General features: G+C 41.2%; 1 protein-coding gene and 1 long non-coding RNA gene across 5 annotated transcripts in view; one reads left to right on the top strand and one right to left on the bottom strand.

The window, feature by feature from the left end:
- The window catches only part of XPNPEP1 (X-prolyl aminopeptidase 1), a 50,093-nt gene extending 36,978 nt beyond the window's left edge, over nucleotides 1-13,115 (bottom strand). For 2 of the 4 annotated variants that reach the window (XM_079138680.1, XM_079138677.1), the window contains exons 1-3: nucleotides 12,978-13,115; nucleotides 5,877-5,965; nucleotides 417-541 (exon numbers count right to left, since the gene is read on the bottom strand). In XM_079138680.1, the coding sequence (XP_078994806.1) occupies nucleotides 417-541; nucleotides 5,877-5,965; nucleotides 12,978-13,009 (246 nt within the window). In that variant the 5' untranslated portion in view covers nucleotides 13,010-13,115. Of the gene's footprint in view, nucleotides 1-416; nucleotides 542-5,876; nucleotides 5,966-11,979; nucleotides 12,622-12,977 lie in introns of those variants that run through there. The other 2 variants (XM_079138678.1, XM_079138679.1) reach the window with 2 other exon arrangements.
- Nucleotides 578-25,497, top strand: part of LOC306660446 — a 356,489-nt gene continuing 331,569 nt past the window's right edge. The window contains exon 1 of the long non-coding RNA XR_013763629.1: nucleotides 578-3,657. This is a non-coding gene — a long non-coding RNA (uncharacterized lncRNA). The remainder of the gene's footprint in view (nucleotides 3,658-25,497) is intronic.

Here is a 25,497-nt window from a genome sequence, read left to right as displayed (position 1 = left end):
CATTAAGCAAAGGATGACTCTAAGGAATCTTAAATTCATCTTCATAACCCTACATTATTATGATCATGATACAGCTCCATAATAACTTTCTACCCGCCCTTCAGGGAAGACAATTTTGATAGGGACAGGATGTGACAGAAGAGGTGGGGTGGATTATGTCAGTAACAGAAAGGTCCAAGACGTCCACCCCTTAATTTGTCCGTCCACTTATGCTTTCACAATTTATTGAAAGTTGGTTAAATTCACTGAAAACAAAGAAAACAGGGTGAATTCCATGAGCATTCAGGAAGACCCCATTGGACACATGTCCCTTGGTTGTGGGTTAACAAATGAAATTCTACAAATACCTTATGGTGGGGAAAAGCCTGAAAAGGAAAGGCTGATGAGTTCTGTTCCAGCCCATTGCCACTCCATACCTGGTGGGCATCCCCCGACGGGATGATATAGGCCTGGATTGGTTCGGTCACATACTCCAAGTTCCTCATGGCTTGTCTCAGCTGCCGAAGCAGCTCTGAAGTCACCTTTGGAGCCATTCTGCGATCTGCAATGATAGGAGAGTTAGTTCCAAAGCCAGCCTTCTCCCTGCAATTCAGTGACTGGTTCAAAGCAAACCATGGTGCCTGCCATGTTCCCACCACCCCCGCAGCATCTTCAGCTGACCCATCACCAGAACAAGCCCAAAGCTGCCAGAAATGCTAGTGGTACAGATCCTAAACACTTTCAAATGGTAATTATGTGGCAAGAAAGTTTTAGCCAAATTGGTTAACTTTTTCACTTTTATTCTAAGGAGATAAGCAACTGTACAAAAATATGTGTTGATCTTTGTTTACAGGAGTAAAAAATAAGTGGAAAAACACAATTGGTTAAAAACTTATAATACAACAGTTCACTAAGCAACCATTAAAAATTACACAAACCTAGAAAAATACCATATAGATCTATATTTGACTTGGAAAGATGCCTAGACAACACTGGTAAGTGATTAAAAACATGTTTCAAAGAACACCTATAGATTATTCTTACTTACTCACAATTACAAATGTATATATGCAGAGGGGAGTTTCTAGGAGAATCACCCAAGTGCTAAGAGTGGTTACTCTGGGTTAATTTATTAAATGATTATCATCTTTTCTTCTGGTGTTTTTCTGCTTCTTAAATTTGACTGCTTTAAAAGAAGTATGCTTTATAAAGTTTTTTTTCTTTCTTTTTCTTTTTTTCGGTCAACTAGCAAACTATAGATTCAGAGTAGAAAGCCCATTCCACCAGGAGTCAAGTCTCAAGTGCAGGCTGGGGATGTAGAGTGGCAAAGCACTTACCCAGCATACCTGAGGCCCCAGGTTTAAAAAAGTCTTAAGTCTCTGCTCTAGGGAACACCTGCTACCACCCAGCTATGCAACTTCAGGGAGAAAGGACCAGGGCCTCGGTGCTGTGTTCTCCTGTCTACAGCACAGTGGGATGGGATCAGACCCAAGGTTTCCAACTGAGCCCCAAGAAGTCCCACAGAAGCCTATCAAGAAGTCCCCGAGAAGCCTATCAGCCCAACAAAACCAGAGCTGGAGTCACCAGCTCTATAAAACACAAAATAGGAATAGAAAAATAACAGTCATTAAAAAGAAGTAAGGATATTAAATATGGTCCCACTAGAAATTCTGAAGCTTTTACAAACATGTGAGTAGTGAAATCAAAAAGCACTGCCTCCTGGTGACTACTCCACACAGAAACTCCATTTCTTCATGATGAAGGCATAAGATGACACAAATGACTGAGCTGTTCTTCAAAAAGACCCTCTCTCAACAAACGTAAGTAACAGTTAACAGTTCTTAAACATCATAGTTGTCATCTCAGGACTATGCAACAAAATGACGCTGCAAGAAGCCCACACAGACCAGGGGTCATGCATATTTTACTACATCCCATAGACTACTAGCAAAAAACTCAAAGTAGAACAATGAGTTTTACCAATTCTTTTTTTAATAGACTTTATATTTACAGGTTCACAGCAAAACAGCAGAGTTCTCATGTAACCTGTGCCCTAACCTGCACACAGCCTCTCCCACTGCCAGCATCTCTCTGCAGACTGTCACATTTGTAACAACCAGTAAACCTACGAAGACACATCATCATCACCCAAAATTTATAGCTTACTCTTCAGTTCACTCTTGGCGTTGTACATTCTGTGGGTTTTGACAAATACATAATGATACATCCACCATTATGGTACCATATAGAGTATTTCCACTGTAAATATTCTGCGTTCAACCTATTCATCCCTCCCTCTCTGCCAGCCCTTGGTGATAACTGATCTTTCTTACTGTCTCCACAGCTTCATGTTTTCTAGAATGTCACACAGTCAGAATCATACAATAGGTAGCCGACTGTGACCTCATAAGATTGCCAACATTTGAAAATTTGACTCTGTTCCCTTTAAGGGGCTTCAAAAAAATTTATCATATCTTCAAACTATATTTCTGAGCAAGTTAACATTTTTAGAAAAGGGTCAAGCAAAAATGCTTTCTTCAAAACAGTGGTTCAACCTTGACTGTACCCGGGGGACTCTGATTTAATTGGTCTAGAGTGCATTTGGAATTTTAAAAAGTAAGTGCCTGATAAAGAGTCCAAGATCATTAATTTCCTTACAAAGTTTGACTTCTAATTCAGGCACATTCTGACTTCAGGATTTTTTTTTTTTTTTTTTTTTTTTTTGATACCAGAGATTGCACCCAGAGGCACTTAACCACTGAGCAATATCCCCAGTCCTTTTTTACATTTTATTTAGAGACAGGGTCTCACTGAGTTGCTTAGTGCCTTGCTAAGTTGCTGAAACCAGCTTTGAACTACCAATCTTCCTGTCTCAGTCTCCTAAGGCCCTGGGATTACAGGTGTGCACCACCATGCCCAGCTAACTTCAGAATTCTGATGGCCCTAACTCTAGGTAGTTATAGTGGTGTCATATGTATAAACATTACCAGTGACTAACCTCACCAATAAAGTTAACATAACCAGTGGCAAGTATAAAATCCTCAATAACAGGTTAAAAGCCATCAAAGGCAAAGTGGACATGGTCAAACATCCTCTGCTCCCTGCCTCATCACTACACGTTCTGACCTTCATCACCATCTCCTGCCTCATCACTACACTCCTCCTCTAGATTGGCATACTAGGCCTTCTCAGAATCCTCAGCAGCTCATCTCACTCCACCACAGTGCATATTTACTTCCCTCCAAAGTGTTACTAGTCTCCATCACCACTCTCAACACTTCCCCTCTTTCTTCTTATCATTTAAGCTCAACACACTTGGCCAGTGTCCTTGGTCAAAGGCAACCACTTCTTTGTCACCTATGTCAGTCCCAATGAGAGAACTCCCTATAATACAATTGACAGTGAGGATGTGGTTCGGGGCACTGATGGCAACGGTAAATGTACAGAGGTCAGCAACAGGCAATGGCTGAGGTCAGGGGCTATGGGAGCAGAGACAGCTACCAGCCAAGTGAGTACAATAAGCAACTACAGTTGGAGCAGTTACAGCCACAAAAAAACAGGGCCTTGAAAGGGACTGAATGGGGGAGCAGCTAGAGCTAACGACAGGACAAGACTGTCACAATTATAAACCTCAGTCATTGAGGTGGCAGCAGTCAAAAGGCAGCAAAGATGGAAGAGGTAGGGCTGGGGTTGTGGCTCGGTGGTAGAGTGCTTGCCTAGCATGAGTGAGGCACTGGGTTCAAACCTCAGCACCACATAAAAATAAATAAATAAATAAAATAAAGGAACTGTGTCCATCTACAACTAAAAATGTTTAAAAAAAAAAGATGAAGGAGGTAAAAGTCATAGGGTCATTTTTATGAAGATTAAATTAGTTACTCTATGTGAAGGTCTTAAGGATACCTGGCACATAATAAATGTTATGTTAGTACTTGCAATTATTAGAGCTAAATACACAACTAACTATAAATGCAATGTGATAATGGTGTATCAGGTATGTATACTGCTTCTCCCTGAAGCAGAAACCATGTCATTTCTATATCCATGTATCTAACCCAGCACCTAACATATTTAGGCTCACTCCAAGAGAACTAAAAGAGTGTCACAACTTTGTGTCTATGATCTTTTCAAAACCAACATAACAAATGGTAATAAATTTTTAGTGAAAGAAGAAAGCTGGGAACTTAGAAAATGTTGTATTATAACATCTGCTCATTCCATAGTCTCTTATTTTTCAGAAATGTTAGAAGCAGCCAAGAGCTAAGTAAAGTGCGCAGGGAAGTAGAAAGCCAAGAGCAACAGGCTTAGTCCATGATGTAACATTAGTCCATATAGTGCCAGGAATTTTTAAATTGTAACTTAAAGAGAATGATTCATGGAAAGGTCTCTTGTGCATGTGGCTCCGCTTTTAGAAATAAGCTCCCAAATCTTCAGCTTCTATCACAAACACAACTCTTCACTGCTTTCACATGACAGCACTCCATATTTACCTCCCTGGGTGCGAGGACAATCAAACATGATAATGTGGGTGAAAGTCGTGCACAGCATCTAATACAACAATGCATTCATTGCTGAGGCTCAAGAACTATTTGAACCTAGACTGAAGCACCATCTAGGATTCCCACCCCTCTTGTTATAAGAATAGAAAGGGCTGGTTCCTCCCATTTCAGCAGCTTAGTACTTGCACAGAAGCTCCTCCAGCACCAACAGCTTTTGAGGTGGCAGTCGGTTTCCCTGTGGCATGGCTGAAGGAGGGACATTAGTGGTAAATTCTCACAATAATCCTCCAAGGGAGGGTCCACTGCTCCCATTTTACACATAAAGGAACAGGAGTTAAAAGGAGTTAGGTAGTTGCCCAAGTTAGCTGGATCATCACAAACCAGGACCCAAAACATATCCAATTCTCAAGTCCATGCTCCGTTACCACCACATTACCTAGGGGACTTAAAAGAGGCTGAAAGCATTCTAAGACCAGCAGAATCAAAACACATGAACTCTGTCTCCAATTGGCATCTACAGCCTCAAACAACTTAATTTGAAACTTTATTTCCTCATGCAATGAAAAGAGAAGTCCTCTTCCAACTCTGATGAGTATCCTTTTTCTCTTTCTTTTCTTCCTCTTTTTCCTACTTCTCCTTCCCACTTCCTTTCCTATTTCGTAATATTGTCCAAAATGTACTGGATATATCAATATTTTTTTAAAAGACCTAAAATTGCACACAATAATAGCACTGCTATTCCAAGGGAAATCAGATAGTCAACCATGTTTTAGCACTTCAAGGGATGAATTCTTCAGTCACCTAGAAGGACTGAGTTTCTCCACAGAAAAGCACTGGCTTATCTGGGATAGGAATATAATAACGCATCCCTTTTAGAATTCAGGTTTCTGTCAATCCCTCAGACAACTAACAAGCCCTGGGAAGAAAGGATGGTCCCAGAAATTCTTCCAAGATTTTCCTAACAGTATACTTATTTTATAAAGCACAATAATATATTTTTCTCATTTCAGAATTTGATGAAATGTTGAAAGCTAATTTCTTAGGTAAATCAATAAGGCACTATATTAAACATAAAGGACAAGATTAGAAAAACTAAAATAACATTTTTAATAATAGCCTATCTCTATCACCACCACCCATTCCCACAAGAATGGGAAATGCAAAACTACTACAATTCTCAGATTTGTTAACCAAAGAAAGTGATAAATGAATAAAAACAGTAACTAACCACTCGAGAAGCCAAAGGACAAAATGATTTTTAATTTCTAGATCCTCAACCCCAGCCATGATCAATTACTAATTCTTTACCCTCTCTTCTACCCAGTTTGGGATTGGGACAGAGAGACCTAAAATTGTTTTGAGATGTGCCATCTAATTTATAGACAAAGTGATTATTACCTGTTTTCCCACCTGTGTCTCCTGAGTGTGTCACCTCGTTAGGTTCAATTATTCTTAGATTTCTCAGCTGAAAATCCTGGTGATTCGCCCTTAAATACAGAAAGAACAGGATGTTGCAGACTTTGACCACAGTAAACGTGGCAAAGCTCAGTCAAAGACATCAAGTTGACTTAGCAGTTTTCTTCCATGAGTCAGAAGAACTCTCACCCCAATACCAGTGATGGAAAAACAAAAGTTTTAGATAAATTTGCAGGTATAAAACATCACTATGGCAGGCAAACCTCAGTTGTCATTTTCACTGCATGAATTCTCTTCACTATGTCTTACATCCTATATAGCCAGACTAAGATTTTATTTTCAAAAACTGTATTTTTCACTTTTACAAGTTCTATTTGGTCCTATTTCACATTTGCCTATTTTTTTCTTTATGGTACCCTATTTTTTTACTCTGGTTTCTATTTATCCTCTTAGCAATCTTATCATTTTAGATCCTTATGTTACAGCTCCTTTCAGATTTTCCATTTGGGATATTAATCCTCCTGCTTGCTGCATCTGCTGCCTCTAGCTATTGGTGACTCATTCCTGTGTGCTTTGTAATCTTTTATTAAGAGCTCATCTTCAGAAGAGACTACCTAAGAAAATGAGATGTGTCCTGGTTCTTACAAGCATTACTTCCACTGTTGTCTGCTTCTAGTATAACTTTTACATTAATATCTTAGCTAGAAGATACGCACATGAGTCTCCTATCCCTATATAGGACAGTATGATGCCCCAGATCCAGGCATAAAGGTCTGCCATAGAATTTGATAAATTTCCCAGGCTCAGTTCAGCAGTGTACCACTCTTTCTTTAAGTTCCCTCTAAATTTCTGGTACCTGAGGATTTCTCTTTCAAGTCTACTCAGGCAAATAACTATTGAGAATCTTTCAAAGGCTAAGCCCTATTCTAGACACAACTGTGAACAAAAGAGACAATATATCTGACTTCAAGAAATGTACATGGGATGGAGCAGGGGAGTGGGAGATAGTACAGGGGACAGGAGACAACAGATACATGTTCTATGGGGAAAAAAAAAGTAACGCTGGGTAAGGGAAAGAGGGTGTTTGAGAGATAAGGGGACGAGGGTTTCACATGAGGTAGCCAAGAAAGGAGTCTCTGATGACAGCTGACATTTTAGCAGAGACAAAAAAAAAAGTGAGGAGGTAAGCCATGTTAATATCCATGGAAGAACATTCCAGAAAAGGAGAACAGCAAATAACAAAGGCCATGAGGCAGAAGTATGGCTAGTATGCCTAAGGAAAAGCAGGAGGCCAGCACATTTTGGGAGAGGGAAATGGAATATACATGATGGCAAGTGGTTAGGAGATAAGATCAGAGAGGCACAGGGGCCTCTTGTAGGGATTTCAGATTTTACTCAGCTCTGAACTTACAGATAATTAGGTAATAATTTGACCACATTTTTAGGTGTTGCTAGAGACAGGTCCACAATAACTCAGTCCACCACATGGCCAGAACTAAAGACCAGATGTTTTCACCAGTCACTCCAGGACTGCTTTCATATGGCTGCTACTATAGTTTCACAGCGCAGAATGTAAGATGTAATTAACTGGGGGGAACCAGGTATTCTTCCATTAAAAAAAAAAAAAAAAAAAAAAAAGCCACCAGGTCAGGGGTGTGGCTCAGTGGTAGAACACTTGCCTAGCAAGCACAAGGCCCTGGGTTCAATTCCCAATACTACACACACACAAACACAATCTCTTATGAATGCAAATAGTGTCAACAAAATATCAGCAAACTGAATTCAGTAGCTATAAAGAGGACCATATAGCATTACAAAGAGATTTTATCCCAGGAATATAAAGTAGTTCAACCTATGAAAATCAATTAATGCAACACATCATATCAACAGAATAAAAAACAAACTACATGATCATCTCAACAGACATAGAAAAAGCATATGACAAAATCCAACACCTTTTAATGATAAAAGTACTCAACAAACAAAAAGAAAAGTTCGGGGCTGGGGAGATAGCTCAGTCAGTAGAGTGCTTGCCTTATAAGCCCAAGGCCCTGGGTTCAATCCCCAGCACCAAAAAAAAAAAAAACAAAAGAGAAGTTCCTCAACCTGAGAAATGATATTTCAAAACCCACAGCTAACAGTATCCTTAATGCTGAATGTCTTTCCCTATGATCAGGAGCAAGATAGGGATGACTTGCCACTTCTGTTTAACACTCTATTGGAGGTTCTATACAGGTCCATTATCCAAGAAAATAAAATAAAATGCATCCAGTTTAATAAAGCAGTAAAATTCTTTCTTTGCAAATGACATCTTGAATACAGAAAATCCTAAAGAATTCACTGAAAAGAAATTTAGAGTAAACAAGTTCATCAAGAATGCAGGATACAAAATCATACAAAAATCTGTTTTATTTCCATACCCTTAAAGTGAACGATCAAAAAATGAAACAAATTAAAGTCCATTTATAATAGCATGAAAGACAATAACTACCGAAGAATAAATTTAACAAAAGAAGTACAAGACATATACTACAAAAAGTACAAAAGATTACTGAAATAAATGCTAAATAAATAGAAAGATATTCCATGTTCATGGACTGGAAGGTTTAATATTAAGATGACAATATTCCCCAAACAAATCTATAAGTTCAACACATTCTCTATCGAAATTCCAGCAGGCTTCAATGCAGGAATGTGGCAAGCAGATCCTAAATATTGAAATGCAAGGGATCTACAACAGCCAAAATAATTTTGAAAAAGAACTCACCCCTCCTGATTTCAAAACTAAATACAAAACTACAGAAATCAAGATAAAAGAATAGACTTATAGATTAATAAAACAGAATTGAAGAGTCCAAAAGTAAACCATCAAATTTACTGTCAACTGATTTTTGACAAGGGTTACCAAGACCATTCAATGGAAAAAGAATAGTCTCTAATGAATGATGCTGGGACAACCATCACTATTTTGCAAATAAATTAAGTTGAACCCACCTCACACCACGTACAAAAAATAATTCAGAATGGATCAAGGACATAAAATAGAAGCTAAACTATAAAACCCTTAAAAGAAAATATAAGCATAAATCTGCCTGACTTGGAATCTGGGAATGATTTCTAAAAAGATCCAACACCAAAAACACCAGCAATAAAACAGATACACCAGACTTTATCACAATAAAAAAAACTTAAGTGGTTCAAAAGATACCATTATCAAGAAAATGTAAGGACAACCCACAAAAGGAAAATATTTGCATATATGGTTAAGAGACCCTAGTATCCTGAATGTATAAAGAACTATTACAACTCAACAATAAAAAGATAAATAACCTAATTTTAAAATGAGAAGAGGATCAGAAGAAACATTTTTCCAACGAAAAGCTGCTCAGCATCATTAGTCATTAGTCAAAACCACGATACCACTTCATGTCCATTAAGAAGGTAATATTCAAAAAGATAGATACTAACAAGTATGGAAAAGGGTGTGAAAAATTATAACTCTCAAACAATGCTGGTAGAAATGTAAAACGATGGTGTGGCTTGGAAAACAGTCTGATGGTTCATTAAAAGATTAAACACAAAGTTAGCATACAACCCAAGCAATTCCACTCCTAGGTATATACTCAAGAAGACTGAAAACATATATCCTCATCAAACCTTATACCCAGGGCTAGGGATATAACTCAGTGGTAGAGCCCTAGCCTAGCAGGTGTGAGGCTCTGGGTTCGATCCCCAGTGCTGTAGAAAAATAAAACATACACAAATGTTCACAGTTGCATTGTTTGTAACAGGCAAAAAGCAACAACAATCCAAATGCCCATCAACTTATAAGTGGACAAATAAAAGGGTTCTAACCAAGGGATGGGGATATAGCTCAGTTGGTAGAGTGCTTGCCCTGCAAGCACAAGGCCCTGGATTCAATCCCCAGCACTGCAAAAAAAAAAAAAAAAAAAAATTTAAAAAAAAAAAGTGTTCTAACCATACTATGGACCATTACTTTATAATAAAAAAAAACCATACTTACAACACAGGTAACCCTTGAAAATATTAAGCTAAGGGTTTAAGCCTCTCACAGAAGACCACGTAGTATATGAGTCCATTTATATAAAATGACCAAAATAGGCAAATCCACAGGGACAGAAAGTAGATTAGTGGTTGCCAAAGACTGGGGATAGTGAGGAGTGATTACTAATTGGTACACGATTTATTTGGGGGATGATGAAAATGCCCTAAAAATTGACTGTGGTGATGATCATACAACTTGGTAAATATACCAGTAACTAGTGGACTGTACACTTTAACAGATGAATTTATCATGCATGATACAATAAAGCTGTTAAATAAAGCTATTAAATTTTTAAACAAAGACACTTCTTTTTCTTGGGCAGGGCTACATTCTCACCCAATTTCCCATAATTTCATATGTAAGTTTCCAAAATGGTGAGGGAAGGAAGTCAATATCTCTTATCTATCTGTGGATAGTTGGTCCCAATGACCAGTTCAAACATAGGACTAGAGAGGTAGGAGGAGGTTATCCAGAGGTAGTCCTATTCATTCATTTTATAGGAGAAGTAACAAAGATAACAGCAGAGAACATACACCGCCATAGTTGCAAAGTAATTAGCAGAAACCAGGTCTGACAGGTGGGTTCAAGCTCTCTAAGTAAACATCACAACCTCAAACTCTCTCAGGATCCCTGGAACCACAAACAGCTAAACACTACAGCTGCCCTGCTCTTGTCCTACCATGGTCTCTAAAGACTCCAAGACCCATCTGCCCCACTTACTTTGCTAGACACATTTGCAAACTCTCTATCAAAGCAGGACCATCATTAAATGTTAAGAGCTAAGGGGCAGTATCTCAGGGAACACCTAAGTCAACTCCTTCCTCTAGACAAAGAAACTGAAAGAAATCTTGCTCAAAGGCTCACAGAAATTTAGTGACAGAACCAGTGTCCAGGTCTTCCAACTTTGAGTTCAGTGCTCTTTTCCTTTCCAGGACATCTTCAGCCTCCACCTTCTCAAAGTCATGGCATGGATAAGAGGAACGGAGGTATGCAGAGCACTTTCCTGTTCAACCTTTGTACAAGACGGTTTTGCCCAGAACTAACAACCACACATTTTTCTCCCTCTTTTTAAAAGAAATCCCAGCAGAGTTCTAGGTACCCACTCACAAACCTACCCCCAGTCCATGATGAGAATGAAACATGTCTAGTGCTCAGGATAAGGCAAAGCAAGGACCATGATGCTTAATCTTCCCTAGTGGAAGGAGACAAAGGCAAACTGGAATGAGTTCTTAGGGCAGGGAAACATTGTCTTTGCCTACCAGAATCTATCTCTCCTCCTCCAAATGATCACCTTGGTTTTCCTTCTGAGAATATCCCTTCTCCAATCTCAGCCCAAGGGACTAGAATGAATATCACCGACTCACCTGCCAGGTTCTGGGACTCAGGTCAATTCATCCCTCTATAATATAATATAATATAATATAATATAATATAATATAATATAATATAATATAATATAATATAATATAATAAAATAATGGCTGGCTAATATTTATATAATATAAATATAATATAATAATGACTGGTTCAGGGATGAGTCAACCAGTGAGAATCATATCTGGACCTTCTGTTCTGATCATTAGGAAAGATATACTATCTGCTGGGGCTGTTAGCCTACAGCTCTCATAACCTGCCATAAGAAGATGATCCACCTGAGAATGAAAGTGACACTGAAGAAATCAGAGACAAGAGACATAAAAGAGGTCAAGTAGAATGCCAGTGTTAGTGCTTCTGGACTCAGATGCACTAGAAAGTAGTTCAACCTTATTGAACTGAGTCAATCTGAGTTCAATTTCCATCACCGAAATTGAAAGAAGTCCTCACTTTTACACTTGATGGCACTGAAATTCTACTACTTATGGAAAAGGCCTGGGGCAAGTGGCCTCTCCTCCCTCAGCCTACTAGCTGATCTTGACCCTTCTGCTTCTAAAATACTGTCATTCTATGAATCCAGCAATGACTACCTGGTCTCAAAGGCTTCCTCTCAACCTAGAGCCTAACTCATCATTATCAACTTACCTGACCTCACTTCCAGCACCTAACTTGGATCTTCTCAACACTGAAGTTCACCACACCCTTCCATAAGGCAGGTCTGGATCTTGGCGCACCCCTAACATGTGACAAGGCCAATCCAGGGCAAGGTCAAGGTGGGCTTGTGATCTGTCCACTTACAAGCTCTGATCTGAATTTGGCAGGTAAGCCTAACCATACTGACATGAGTTCCTTCAAGTCTCTTATGCTTAGAGGATGAGTGACCCCTGGGAACCACCCAAAAGTTTGGATTCTGACCTTTGTGTACTTTGATGGTTTCTCTTGGTCTAACACTGTTAGTAAGTGTACTCTCATTATTGGGGAAAATAAACTAAAACATATTTAACTCGAGACCTAGGGATTATCCTTCTCATCTCTTTGTGCCCAAGAAGAACCCAGGGCAGGTGATTGGTGGGGTTTTCTTAAAGGTTATGCCAAAATATTCCTCTAATGCAGCCTCTGAACACACTTGAGTTGGGAGGGCCTAAAGGTGCCTATCTCTGTGGTGATGAGGTCCTGTAAAATGAAATGCAGGTATCAGAATTGTCAGGTTGAAACTTGAAGATTAGATTGCTGGTGAAGTGAGGCGAGGGCACGGGCTCGCCCACCTCTCGGTACCCCGGGAGGATCCAAGACCAGGCAACTTCCTGCAATTGCGGGGGCCCTGCGGCGGGGCCGTGGGGGTAGGGGGCGGTGACCCCCACCGCGCCCTCCGGTCGAGCGGGCAGCTCCTCTGGCACACTCGTCCCGGACAGGCTCGGGCTGCTCTGGGGCGCCCGTGGCCCCGCCGGAAACCAACCAGATCTTGCCCGGCTGCATGGCTCAGCCCCGTGGCTCCCGCTCGGAGACTCGGGCAGCTGGGCCCTCGCCCGGCTGCGGCTGGCCCACCGCCGCTTACCCTTTCGGCCCTGCCCTCTGGGCTGCAACAAGCGCGAACCGACAGGGCGCGCTGCCCGGACGCCGGCTCCCCGGTAGAGTCCCCTCACCTTACTCGCGGTGGCTTTCTGGAGGCTGCCATTCGGCGGTGACGTGCCCCGGCCCACGTCAGGGGAGCGCAGACCAGCTGATCACCCGCGGAAAGGCAGGAAGGAGGGAGGAGCGCGAGCGGCCGGCGGGCGTGCGCGCTGAGCCGGCCACGCCCCCTCTGTGGCGTGCCCGCCCGCGGCCCCGCCCCCCGGCCCCGCCCAGCGCTGGGCCGGGCTTCCAGGCCGCTCGCGAGGCCGGAGGCCGCCGCCGAGCCAGCCCTTCCTCCCGCAGGGCTGTGCCCCTCTCCCCGCGATGCCTGAGGAAAGGACGCAGTGCGGGGCGCATCATCGTTACTGTCGGTTTTTTATCGTCTTTCCCCCGAGGAGGAAAGAGAAGGGCTTTGCGTGTTAAAGGAGATGCTGTGCCACCAGGGATGTTCCCTCCTTTAGGAGAGCTGAGAGGAGGGGACATGGCCAATTCTGGCCTCTATAGAGACCCCAAGCTTTTGTAGCAGGGCCTCACTTTCTAAGGCTTTAGAGATAGATGCCCCCAAAATAATTTCTCCAGACAGCTTCAAAATCTAGCTGCCCAGTCCACTTGGATAGCTTACAGTCCCCTCAAGCCTAATGTGACTGAAGGGAGCTCCTGACCCAGTTCACCAGAACAAAACAAAAACGCTCTCCCCCGGTGTTTGCCATCTCAATCAAGTGCTATCCCATTCTTTAAGGCCAAAATTTCCTATTCTTTAAGGTCAAAAATCTTGAAATCGTCCCTACCTCTTTTTTACTCCACATCCAGTCTTTCAGAAAATCCTGTTCGTCCTGTCTTCAAAATAGATCTCCTAATCCGACCATTTCCACCCCCTGCACCTGTCACTCTTCTAGTGAGCATCACTACCGCCTCACCTGCACCGGCACAGGCTAGTCTAAACGCAGAAGCTGGAACTACTCTTGGAAACCTGAGATCAGGTCGCTTCTTGGCTCAGCACTTGGCAGGTCCTCATTTCCCTCAGAATAAAAGCCCTACATGATCTGTCTGGAACATCATGTCCTACTGTTCCCACCTTGCTGAATCTACTCCAGCTGAACTGGCCTTCTTGATACCCTTAAACACTGGCACACTAATGCCCCAGGGTCTTTGGACTTGCTCTTCTCCCAAATATCAGGCCTCCCTTCCTCTTTATCACCTTCATGGGACATACCCTGACCACCCTATTCAAAGTTATAAACCCTCTCTGACATACCCAACCCTACTAATCCTCTTTTTTTCCCCAGCACTTAACATCTTTTTAACATGATAAAAAATTTGATTTATGTATGTTGTATTCACCCCTCCTTCTCTCCACCCTACACATACAAAACATAACTATCTGTGAAGGAATTGTTTCTGTTTCATTAAATGAAACAAATGATGAGCAATATCTGGCATTTAGTAAATTATCATATAGTTTCTGTGGGAATAAATGTCTCTAGAGTGGGCACTCCTCAAGAGTAGAGAAAGTGGGTCTCTTGTTATGTCCCTGGTGCTTAGAACAACACCTGACACTAAACCAAAGTGCCTATATTTTTAAGAGGTGATTTGCATTTCCTTCTGCATTGACCCTGGTGAAGGGCCTAATACACCTATATCAGATGGTTCTGCTGCCCACAAGAACTCCAAGTTCTAGTTCAGCGGTCCATATGCCCTTAGACAAGCCATGAAAGAACCAAAGATGTAGTGTATCAGAACATCTGTTCCATTTCCCCCGAGTTCATGGAGCCCAGAAGAGAGGAACTAAATAAAATGACTGGTTCCAGTTCACATCTGAAAGATGGTGGGAAAAATCAAGTGGTAAGAGAGAAAACTTAAGATACCAGAAAGAGATAAGTGGGGACTTAAAGGGGACAAGTATTTCATAATCACATTGCCTAGGAAGAAATAGTTGGCTCAGAATTTATGGCACTAATTTTAGAAGAGACAGAGAAGCACTTGATGTTCCCTGAACTGGACTTAAATTTGTGTCTGCAGCATAATGAAGCCTCCTTTCTGCTCTTGAAGTTCTTTAGCAAGAACCTCTGGGAAAGTAAAACTGAATTATCCTGAGTGAAGCACTTGAATTCCAGGGTATATTATGTGGCCCAGGCATAAGCCAAAATGAGGGGCTCAGAGGTTGCTATGGGACCAATGCAATGCAATGGGGTTTGCCTGGTATGTGCTGGAACGGGGCATTGCTCTCTTCTACCAGCCAAGAGCCCAAATTCTTGTGCTCTGGAACTGCTGCCTGTCCGGGCAACATAGGAATGGCACAAAGGTGGCAGGAGAAGAAAGAAGGAAGAAACAAATCTCCTGAAATGACTCGAACCCTGAAAACTGCAATACTCTAAATCTGACCTCCCACTGGACTGCTCAGATGTCAGCCCCAAACTTACCCACTCTGTTTTAGTCAGTCTGACACTGGTTTTCTATCACTTGAAATCAAAAGACTCCTTACTGAATCTTTGGAGTAATCGTCTGCACATCTGAACTTCATGTAAGAGTTATTCTAATTGTATTAATAGATAATCTTAAACTAACAAGTGGAAAAGATGGATTATGAAACAATGATATCTGATTTTATAACTACGAAGATACAGTTTTAGATACAAACTGATATAGATGTAAACATATAAATGCTTTTTTACAGTTAAAGGAAAGTGATCCACAAATCTTATCAGTGCTTATATTAATGGCAGAATTTGGGATGATTTCAACTTTTTCTTGTTCCTTTTTTTTCTTTCTTTCTTTCTTTTTTTCTTTCTTTCCTGGTTCTGGAGATCAAACCCAATAGATACACTGTTTTTTTATTAAAAAATAAAATAAAAAGTACTAATCATTTCACTGAGCCTATCTCCTTGGAAGGCAGAGTGAGGGAATAGGTCAAAGCCTTCAAATCTGAGCACTCCAAGCAACAGTAATCTTGGGCAGTGGCCTGACCATCTACTAGGAAGGGGGTGGGGCAACATCCCTTGAATAAACTGCCACAAGAAAGGACTTAAAAAGTAAAATAAAAATTTTTGTATGAAATCAAACAAAATTATAACTTCAAAGGACAGTTTTACCCTTTTCAAACATCTCAATTCGTTCTAATAAAACCCATAGCTATAAGAACAGTGATGAGTGAGGCACTCATAAATTGTTATAATATGGCATTATTTTTTGGTAAAGTTAACTGAAAGATAGGCTTGTGGTTACACCCTAGAGAGGAATGGAAGAAGAAAGCCAGCTTTCAAGATTGTAGAGTCTGCCAAAACAATGTACTGTAAATTAAGGGTGGGGGAATGCATTTGGCTCAGCTCAGAATCTACTCACCCTTTGTATTCAATGAAAACTGAACTCAGACCTTTTGATATCTGAGTTCCATTTGCTCTTGGCAGAGTTAAGTTCTCTGGTTCAAATAAACACACACACACACACACACACACACACACACACACTTTAAGAGGCCCCCAGGGTTTCTTGGACATCAGATGTTTCTTCCACAAACAACAAATTGATGAGCTAAGTGTAAGTGAATCACAAACGTACAGAGTATGTGTTCTCTGGAACTCACAGAGCCTCCCGTGCTATAGGAAAAAAGGCTCAGGAAAGCATTGTGCCTGTCTTTTCCTTTAAGGAGTATTCCCTTTTGTCATATTTTATCCCCTCCCCACAAGCCTTTAGGGAACCTTTGCAAAATGTGGGAAAGGGAAGAGATCATCCAGCTGTTCCTAATGACTTCTCACTACCATCCTTGTTAAGCCTTAAAAACTAGACTTTGGATAGAGTTAGTGTGGCCCAGAGGTCAAGATCAAGAAGCAGGGGCTGGGGAGATAGCTCAGTCGGTAGAGTGCTTGCCTTGCAAGCACAAGGCCCTGGGTTCGATACCCAGCACCAAAAAAAAAAAATCAAGAAGCAAGTTCTGGGCCTGTATCTGCCACTAGCAGAGCACCCTCTTCTCTGGTTTCTAAGGGACTAGGCTTGATGAACCACTTCCAGACTTTCTATGCAACCATCAAGTCCTATGCAGAAAACTAAAAGTTGGCAGCCTGGCAGATCTGTTCTGTGTGGTCCTCACAGTATTCTTTTGTAATAGCTTTATTGGGAAATGATTCACATACCATACAATTAACCCATTTCCAATGTGCAACTCAATGGTTTTTAGTATATTCACAGAATCGTGTAACCTTCGCCACAATCAATTTCAGAACGTTTTCTTCACCCCAAAAACAAAGCCATGCCCTTCACAGTCACTTTCCATTCTCCCCATCCTCTATACCCTAGGCAAACAAAATCTACTTTCTAGCTCTTTTGTTTTTCCTCTTCTAGGCATTTCATATAAATAGTATCATATAATATACGGTGTGTTTTTTTTTTGTTTTTTACTGATCTCCTTCACTTAACATAACATTTTCAACGTTTATCCATTTTGTAGAATATATCAGTACTTAATTCCTTTTTATTGCCAAATATGCTAAATAATATTCCACATGATGGAATATTGTCCTTTCATCAGTTGATTAGCATTTGGACTGCTTCCCCCTTTTGGATGTTGTGAATAACGCTGGTATGTACAACTTTTTGTGTGGACGTATGTTTTCATTTATCTTAAGTAGATAACAAAAGTAAGAAAGCTGAGTCACCTGGCAATTCTATGTTTAACCTTTTGTACTCTTTTCAAAGTGACTGGGCCATGTCATATTCCTACCACACTGAGTCAGGGTCCCAATTTCTTCACCTCCTCACCAATACTTGTTAATATCTTTCTTTTCCATTTTAGCCATCCTAGTGGGTCTGAAGTAGTATCTCACTGTGGTTTTGATTACTATTTCCTTGATGCTACTGACACTGAGCATTTTTTCAAGTGCTCATTTATTAGCCACTTGTTTATCTTTGTAGAAAGATATGTCTACTCTGGGCTGGGGATATAGCTTAGTTGGTAAAGTGCTTGCCTTGCATGTACAAGGCCCTTGGTTCAATCCCCAGCACAAAAAAAAAAAAAAAAAAAAAAGGTAGAAAGATATGTCTATTCAGATCATTTTCCCACTTTTAAATTGGGTCTATTACTATTATTATTATTATTGACGTATGTATTCTTTATATATTCTAGATGCAAATTTCTTGTCAGATATATGATTTGCAAATAATTTGCTCCTGTTCTATGGGTTCTCCCACTTTTTTACTCTAATTAGATAGCAAGATTTTAAAAGGAAGATTTCATTCTTTAAAATTCAAGCTGAGTGTGGTGGCATTCACCTGTAATCCCAGCAACTTGGGAGGCTGAGGCAAGAGGAAATCAAGTTCAAGGCCAACCTCAACAACTTAGTGAGACCCTGTCTCAAAAAAAAAAAAAAAAAAAAAATAGAAAGGGTCTAGGGACATAACTCAGTGATAAAATGACCCTGGGTTCAACTCCCAGTTCAAAAAGAAAAAAAATCCATACCCTCAGCTGCCTTTGAAACATCACAAGTTTAGTTCGGCGATGCTGGTCCCTTCCTTCCATACAGCAACAGCAACACACAGAGTAGGGGCTTCCCTCAGGAGATGAAAAGAGAGCCCGCCATTGAATAAGCAGGCTCTTCTACTTTACCTGCCAGGTTCCTATTGACATCTGATTTGTGACTCCTCCTCCTAGAGAATTTGACAAAACATGGCCTGGGTTTCAACTCCACCGAAATTACCCTTGCAATTGAATTAGAGTAATTGCTTCTTGCCAGAATGTTGTCACCTTTGGCACTTTTACACAGAATTCGCCCAAACATAGCACCAACTAGCAAGTCCTTCACTCTAACTATTTTGAAATTTGGATGTTTCAAGGCCTGGGACAAGTCACTGGGGCTTGGCAGAGCCCTCAGAGTTTTGGCAGACTCATTGGTACTGATGTCATGAGCGTCCCTTGCCATAATGCATCCTCATTACTAACTCAAACCAGCCAAACAAATGTAACTGAAAAGTAGATTAACAGGCTGCCCGAGCTTTAAAATACTACATAAAAATACTCAGAAAAACAATTTAGTACTTAGGACCACATCCAAGAATGAAAATCACTATTTCTTAGTGTTAACCATCTCTTTCCCTAATCATAGTTTGTTTGCTAAATGGAGTCCCTTCTAAGAATGAGTACCCCTAAAAATATATTAGTAGTAGTGTAACCTAGTCATACAAGGTTCTTTTCCCATTACCTTCTTTTTTTCTTGGAGGGGGCGGGGACCAGGGATTGAACCCAGGGGTGCTTAACCATTGAGTCACATCCCCAGCCCTTTTTATATTTTATTTAAAGACAGGATCTCACTGAGTTGCTTAGGAACTCACTCAGTTGCTGAGGCTTTGAACTCTCAATCCTCCTACCTCAGCCTCCCTGGCCACTGGAACTATAGGTGAGCACCACAGTGCCCAGCTCCCCTTACCTTCTTAACCTTTGCTCAACCTTTTATCTATCTACCACTTCACTTAAATATTATTTTTCCATAATATTCCTTTTGTAACAGTGTTATTGAGATGTAGGTTACATATAACATATAGTTCACCTTTTTAAAGAATATAATTCAGTGGGTTTTAGTACATTCTCAGAGTCACACAACCATCATCACAGTTAATTTTAGGACATTTTGATCACTCTCTAAAGACTTCACATCCTGCAGCACAATTCCTCAATTCCCTCATTATCCCAGGCAACCACTAACCTGCTTTCTATCTATGAATTTGCCTCTTCAATTTTTTCATATAAATGAAATCATATGTCACCTTCGGTGACCAGCTTCTCTCACTTAGCTTAGTGTTCTCAGGATTCTATCTCGATGTAGCGTGTATCAGAACTTCATTCCTTTTGTTGCAGAATAGCTGATTAAATAGACCACATTTTATTTATCCATTCGAATGGACGTTTGAGTTGTTTCCACTTTTTGAATCCAATGAATGCTGCTGCGGTGAACGCTCATGTACAAGGGTTTTGTGGGTATGTGTTGTCACTTCTCTTGGATATATACCTAAGAGTGGAACGCTATGATTCATATTTTGAGGAACTGACAAACCTTTTTAAAGTGGAGGCATCATTTTCCATTTCCAACAGCAGTGGATGGAAGTTCCAATCCTCTGTGTTTATCTTCCTTCCTCCATCAACTTGCCCCAGATTTCAAATGAAATTCCTACTGGCTTTTGCCATTGGGGAAGTGGGGTGGCTTTTAATTTTAGAGTGAGCAGTTACTTAACCTCTCCCTTTTAGGGAATCCACTGGAAAGATCACACTTCAAAGGTCCCTTCACTCTTGTAAATTAGATTTGTTTTGCATCTTAATCCTGCATGTCTTAAGTACCCAGTCTAAATATTCTATATATAAACAAGATTAAGTAATTCAATTATACAAATTAAAGCCATAGACATAGAACCTGGGAAGTAGAAAGATTCTTAAGGAGTCCTTCACCCATGCCTTCATTTTATAGATGAGGATTTTCAAACCAAACCAAGAGATTCATGTGAGCAAGACCACACAGTTGTTTATAACAGAATAAGACTGAAACCTGAGTCTTCTTATCAGCTCAAACTAAAGTCTTTCAGCCAGCTGGCTTAGCAAACCCTGGGGCAAGAATAATCTCAAGAGGAAGGGCTGCGTCCACACAGGCAACAAGCCAAGTGTAGAATTAGGTGATTCCTGGATACCTCTGGGCTGATTCTTGTCCATAAATGTATTTAACTTGCCCTTCACGTACATAGTATTTTAAACTTGTTTGTTTTGTTGTACTGAGGATTGAACTCAGAGGTACTCTACCACTGAGCTATGGCCCTGGGCTTTTTTTTTTTAATAAGGTCTCACTAAATTGCCAAGGCTGATCTTGAACTTGGAACTTGGAATCTTCTGCCTCAGTTTCCCAAGCAGCTGGCTTTACAGGCATGTGCCATTTAGATAGGTATAGATATAGATTATATACATAATAATCTTTTTAATAGTTGCTGCTCTGGTCTGGATGTGATTTGACCCCCAAAATTTCATGCATTGGAAGCTCGGTCCCAGTGTGGCACTGTTAAGAGGTTATGAGGTTTTTAAGAGGTAAAGTCTATTTGGAGTTGATTAGGTCATTGGGGGCACTGCCTTTGGAAGGATTTAAGACAGTTCTCGTGGGACCCTAGCTGCCACGAGAGGGAATCTTTAGAAAAGAAGGAGCCCAACCTCCCTCTCCTGCTTCTTGTCTCACCCCCTGATCTTCCCTTTTGGCAGTGTGATGCCATCTACCTAGAGGCCTTAAACAGAGCCAACTAGAAGTCAATATCATGCCCTTGATCATCCAGTACTGTGAACTAAATTAACCTCCTTTCTTTATTAAAAACCCAGCTTTGGATATTTTATTAAAGCAATGGAAAAATGACTCATGCAGTTGCCAACTCATAAAAATGAAGAGATTTCACCCCACAAAAATCTGTTGACACCGGGTTCATAGTTTCTGCTTAAATTTTGCCACAAACAGGCTAGAGTTGACCAGTAGAGTCCAGGGCTTGCCCAGTGGGCCTCACTCAAAATCCTACCTGCCTAGTTTCTGAAAACATTTGAATTTGGAAGCTTTAATCCAGATAACTGGATGCATATGAGGTGCTGGTACGTTTATATCTGCAGAAGTACCCCCACCATACATGGCCATGGTTAAGAGAGAGGGGAAAAAAAAAAAAAAAAAAAAAAACAGACAGATACTGTTGGGCAACTTAGACCTTTGCAGGTTTGCAGGGCTTATAAAGAAAGCAGCAAAGTAAGGAAGGGCCTTTCTGGAGTCTCCTATTGACCTGTGTTCACAAAATAAGCAGCAGATGCAACAAGACCTCTGCAGATTTTAAAGAGAAATAAAGATAGCACAGTTGCTTGAAGTCCCGAAGGCAAGGCCAAAGAACTGTGTGCATTGTTGTGAGCTTTCACCTCCCCTCATGTGAGGAGCTGGGCCCTACTTCTTTTCAGAAAGTACCTTCTAATTTGCTCTGCTATGAAGCACATAGCTCTTCCACTCAATTGCTAATTGGTGGCCTGGATTATAGTAACCTTCAGGCCCCAGTGGATCCCAGAACTACAACTCCTAAGACACCATACAAAAACACCATACAAACTCAAATCCTCTGTCAGCTGGGTCCCAGCACTCAGGTGCTGAGTGTGAAAAGTATTTTGCCCATTTGGGGTCTTCTTTTAGTCTTTGGAGGTGATCACAGCTCAGCTTTCAGTGGGTCATGAACATGGAAAGGAATTGCCCCTTGTCCTAGATGCTCAATACCAGAAAGCCTGCTCTGCTCCTTGCCAGCCGTGAGAGCTTTGGTACTGACTTTTCCTCTCTAAGCCTCATCTGTAAAGTGGGAAAAAAAGCTGATTCCAAAGGCTGCTGTAAAGACTAAACAAAAACAAAAACATAAGAAAAACACTTTGCACTGTCTGCAGCACAGAAAGAACTCTGTTCCCACAGTGCATTTTAAAGATCTGCTATCTATACATCTTCATAAAATCATAGACTGTCAAAACTGAAGGAATCCTTGGAGATCATCTAGTTCACTAAACTTAGGAGAAAAGCAGTTTCCTCTCCCATAGGAAGAGGTGATGGCCCTGACCAGCTTGTGGGCCCATCCGTCTAGGGTCTTGTCAATGCGCTTATTGTATATATGCAAGGCACACCTGCAGACACCAGGGCAGCCCTGCTCATGGGATAGGCCCTGCTGTTCTGCTCAGCAGTCACCTTTCCTGCAGTTCTGGCTCACTACTTCACAGTCAGAGCTTAAGAGGCCCCTGGGTGAGGCTCAGAGACAAATGAGCTCAGAACACACGGGGGAGAGCAGGATTTACATCTTTCCCTCTTTGCCAGAGTTGCAGAGTGTGTGAGGAGTGGGGCAGACAGCTCTGGGGTTGGAGTTCAGCACAGCTGTGAAAACAGCCTGTCCCCATGGCTTCGCCCAGCTCTTTGACATAAAGAGAACTTCCAGCAGCTTTAAGCAAAGACTGGAGCTATCCTGAAATAGAGAAAGCAAAATGAAAAGGCACCAGTGTATGACCTCAGCACCAACCAGGTCTTCCTTCCTTTCTTTGCAGTTGGATGGGATTGGAATCATGTGGATGTAAAGTAATGGGGGTAGCAGGGAGTGATAGATCAAAAATCTCATACACCCATACACCATGATCACCAGTTTGCAAGTTTTGTCCATTACAGGAAGGCTCACGATATGGGAAAAACCTAAGGTTCTGGGGCTGGGGATATGGCTCCGTGGTGGAGCACTTGCCCAGCACATGTGAGGCACCCAGTTTGATCCTCAGCACCACATAAAAATAAATAAATCAATAAATGAAAAACCCTAAGGTCCTGTGGACAGATTAATGAAAAAGAAATTGTGGTACAATGCACACATATGATGGACTATTATTCAACCTTTAAAATGGAGATCCTGCCATTTGCAACAAACTGAATGAACTTGGAGATCTTTTGTGTTAAGTGAAATAAGCCAGACATAGAAAGAGAAATACTGCATGATCTCTTTTATATGTGGAATCTGAAGAGAAAAAAATAAAAAGTCAGATACATAAAAACGAAATAAAATGGGGGTTACCAGAGTGAGAAGTAGGGAGGAAATGGGCAGATGTAGGTCAAAAGTTTCCCATATGCAGGATGAATAAGTCTAGATCTAGGTAGAACATGATGACTATAATTACAACACATCATGTGCTGGAAATTTTCTGAAAGAGTAGATTTTAGGTGCCATTAGCACACAAAAAAAATTCTGAGGGGTAACTAGGTGAGATAATGGATATGTTAATTTGCTTAACTGTGGTAACCATTTCACAATGTGCATCAAAACATCTTGTATACATTAAACGTATATAATTAAATCAGATTGTAAATAGGACTTAAAAGTCTAAAACCCTGTATTAGTGAGCTTTCTGTCACAAAAACTGACGCAGGATACTTAGGAAGTAAAGAGAGGTTCGTTTTTGTGTCAAGTCCAAGATCAGGAGGCCCCATGGATTTAGACTCTCTGGTGAGGGGGCACATCCTAGCCAGAGGGGACATTAGAGCAAGTAGTCACATCTTGAGCCACAAGACCCAGACAGAGAGAGAGAGAGAGAGAGAGAGAGAAAGAGAGAGAGAGAGAGAGAGAGAGAGCAGGGTCCCACAGTTCCCTTTAAGGCTCACCCCTAATGACCTAAGGCCTCCCCCTGGACACCATGTCTCTAAGGTTCACAGAAACTCCCAGTTCCAGCACTCTGGGATCCAAATCTTTTCACATGGGCCTCTGGGGAACACTTATCCAAACCACAGCAATCCTTAAACTGCTGTGCTAGGCAAGGCTGTGTTCAACCCTCCCTCTGGTCCATGCACCTCTCTGGGCTCCAGTCTCACCTTCTTTTGTGCCTCAGGAGCTTTGCATATCCCATTCTCAAAGAATAAACCCATATCGCCACTTCTGCCCTAATACACTCTTTACCTCATTTCTATTCATCTTCAGTGTTTGCATCAAATGTTTCCCCGCTAAGGAAGCCTTCCTGTCGTCCCAACCATGTTACGTATTGTCTGAACCAGCTGCCCACAGCTGCAAGCTCCCTGGTGGCTGGGTGTGCCTCAGTTCTTGTTCCACGCTCCCAGGGCTTAGTACAGTTCCCAGGGCATCATAGATGCTCTTTCTCATTTAATGTGGATAACGTACATACACAGAACACAATACCCGGTTTTTCTCTTCTCCAAGGAGCTCAGGTTCCCCAAGTCTAAATGTATCAAACTGGAGAAAAACCACCTCATTGCAATTTTCAACGGACTGAGAAGAGCAACGAAGAGCACACTTGATAAAGATTGGATCCAGCAATATTTATTAAGCACCTTCTAGATGCTGGGCACTGTGCTCAGCAGCACCATAGTAGAGTCAAAGATGACTGAGTCCCTACCTGGCAGCAGAATATCTAGGAGATATTGAACTTGGAGGTTCTTTCATTCTCGGCTTCAACAAAAGGTGACCTACCCTTCAGCTGAAGTGTCCATCTCCTCCCAGATCACATGCCCAGTCTTTGTGTCACAGGATAGAAAAGGAGAAATTGCCCCCATCAAAAAATAAATAAATAATAATAATCACAAGTAGATCTTTTATGTGGCAAATGTCCAGGTGACACCATTGTAGTCTTAGGAAATGGGTAACTCAACTCTTTTGACTTTGAGAACCTAAAAAAAGGAAGGTAAACAGGACCCTAGAGTTAGCGAAATTATTTTTAGTCCTACTGTGTGCTGGGCCCCATTCTAGGTAGTGATGACAGAGCAGAAGACAAAAGTCAACGGAAACCTCAGCCTTCATGGAGCTTTTTTCTTGGGGGAAAAGACAAGTGATAAAATAAAAACACAGTGTGTGAGGTGGTGTTAATTACTGCAGGGAAGGGAAAACGAAGGGAGAGGAAGTGGGACACCAGAGGCAGTGCAGAGTGCGTTGTGTCTAGGACTGCCAGACTCCCTGCAAGCTTAACATTTTTAAAGGAAGAGAGGGAGTGGGCTCTTGTCGCAGCATCTTGATGGTTTAGCAACACCAAAGTTGCTGAAGTCACTGAACGGAAGA

The sequence above is a fragment of the Sciurus vulgaris genome (assembly GCF_902686455.1).
Source record: "Sciurus vulgaris genome assembly, chromosome: 4".
Classification (NCBI taxonomy): Eukaryota; Metazoa; Chordata; class Mammalia; order Rodentia; family Sciuridae; genus Sciurus; species Sciurus vulgaris.
This window is presented reverse-complemented; position numbering and strand designations above follow the sequence as displayed.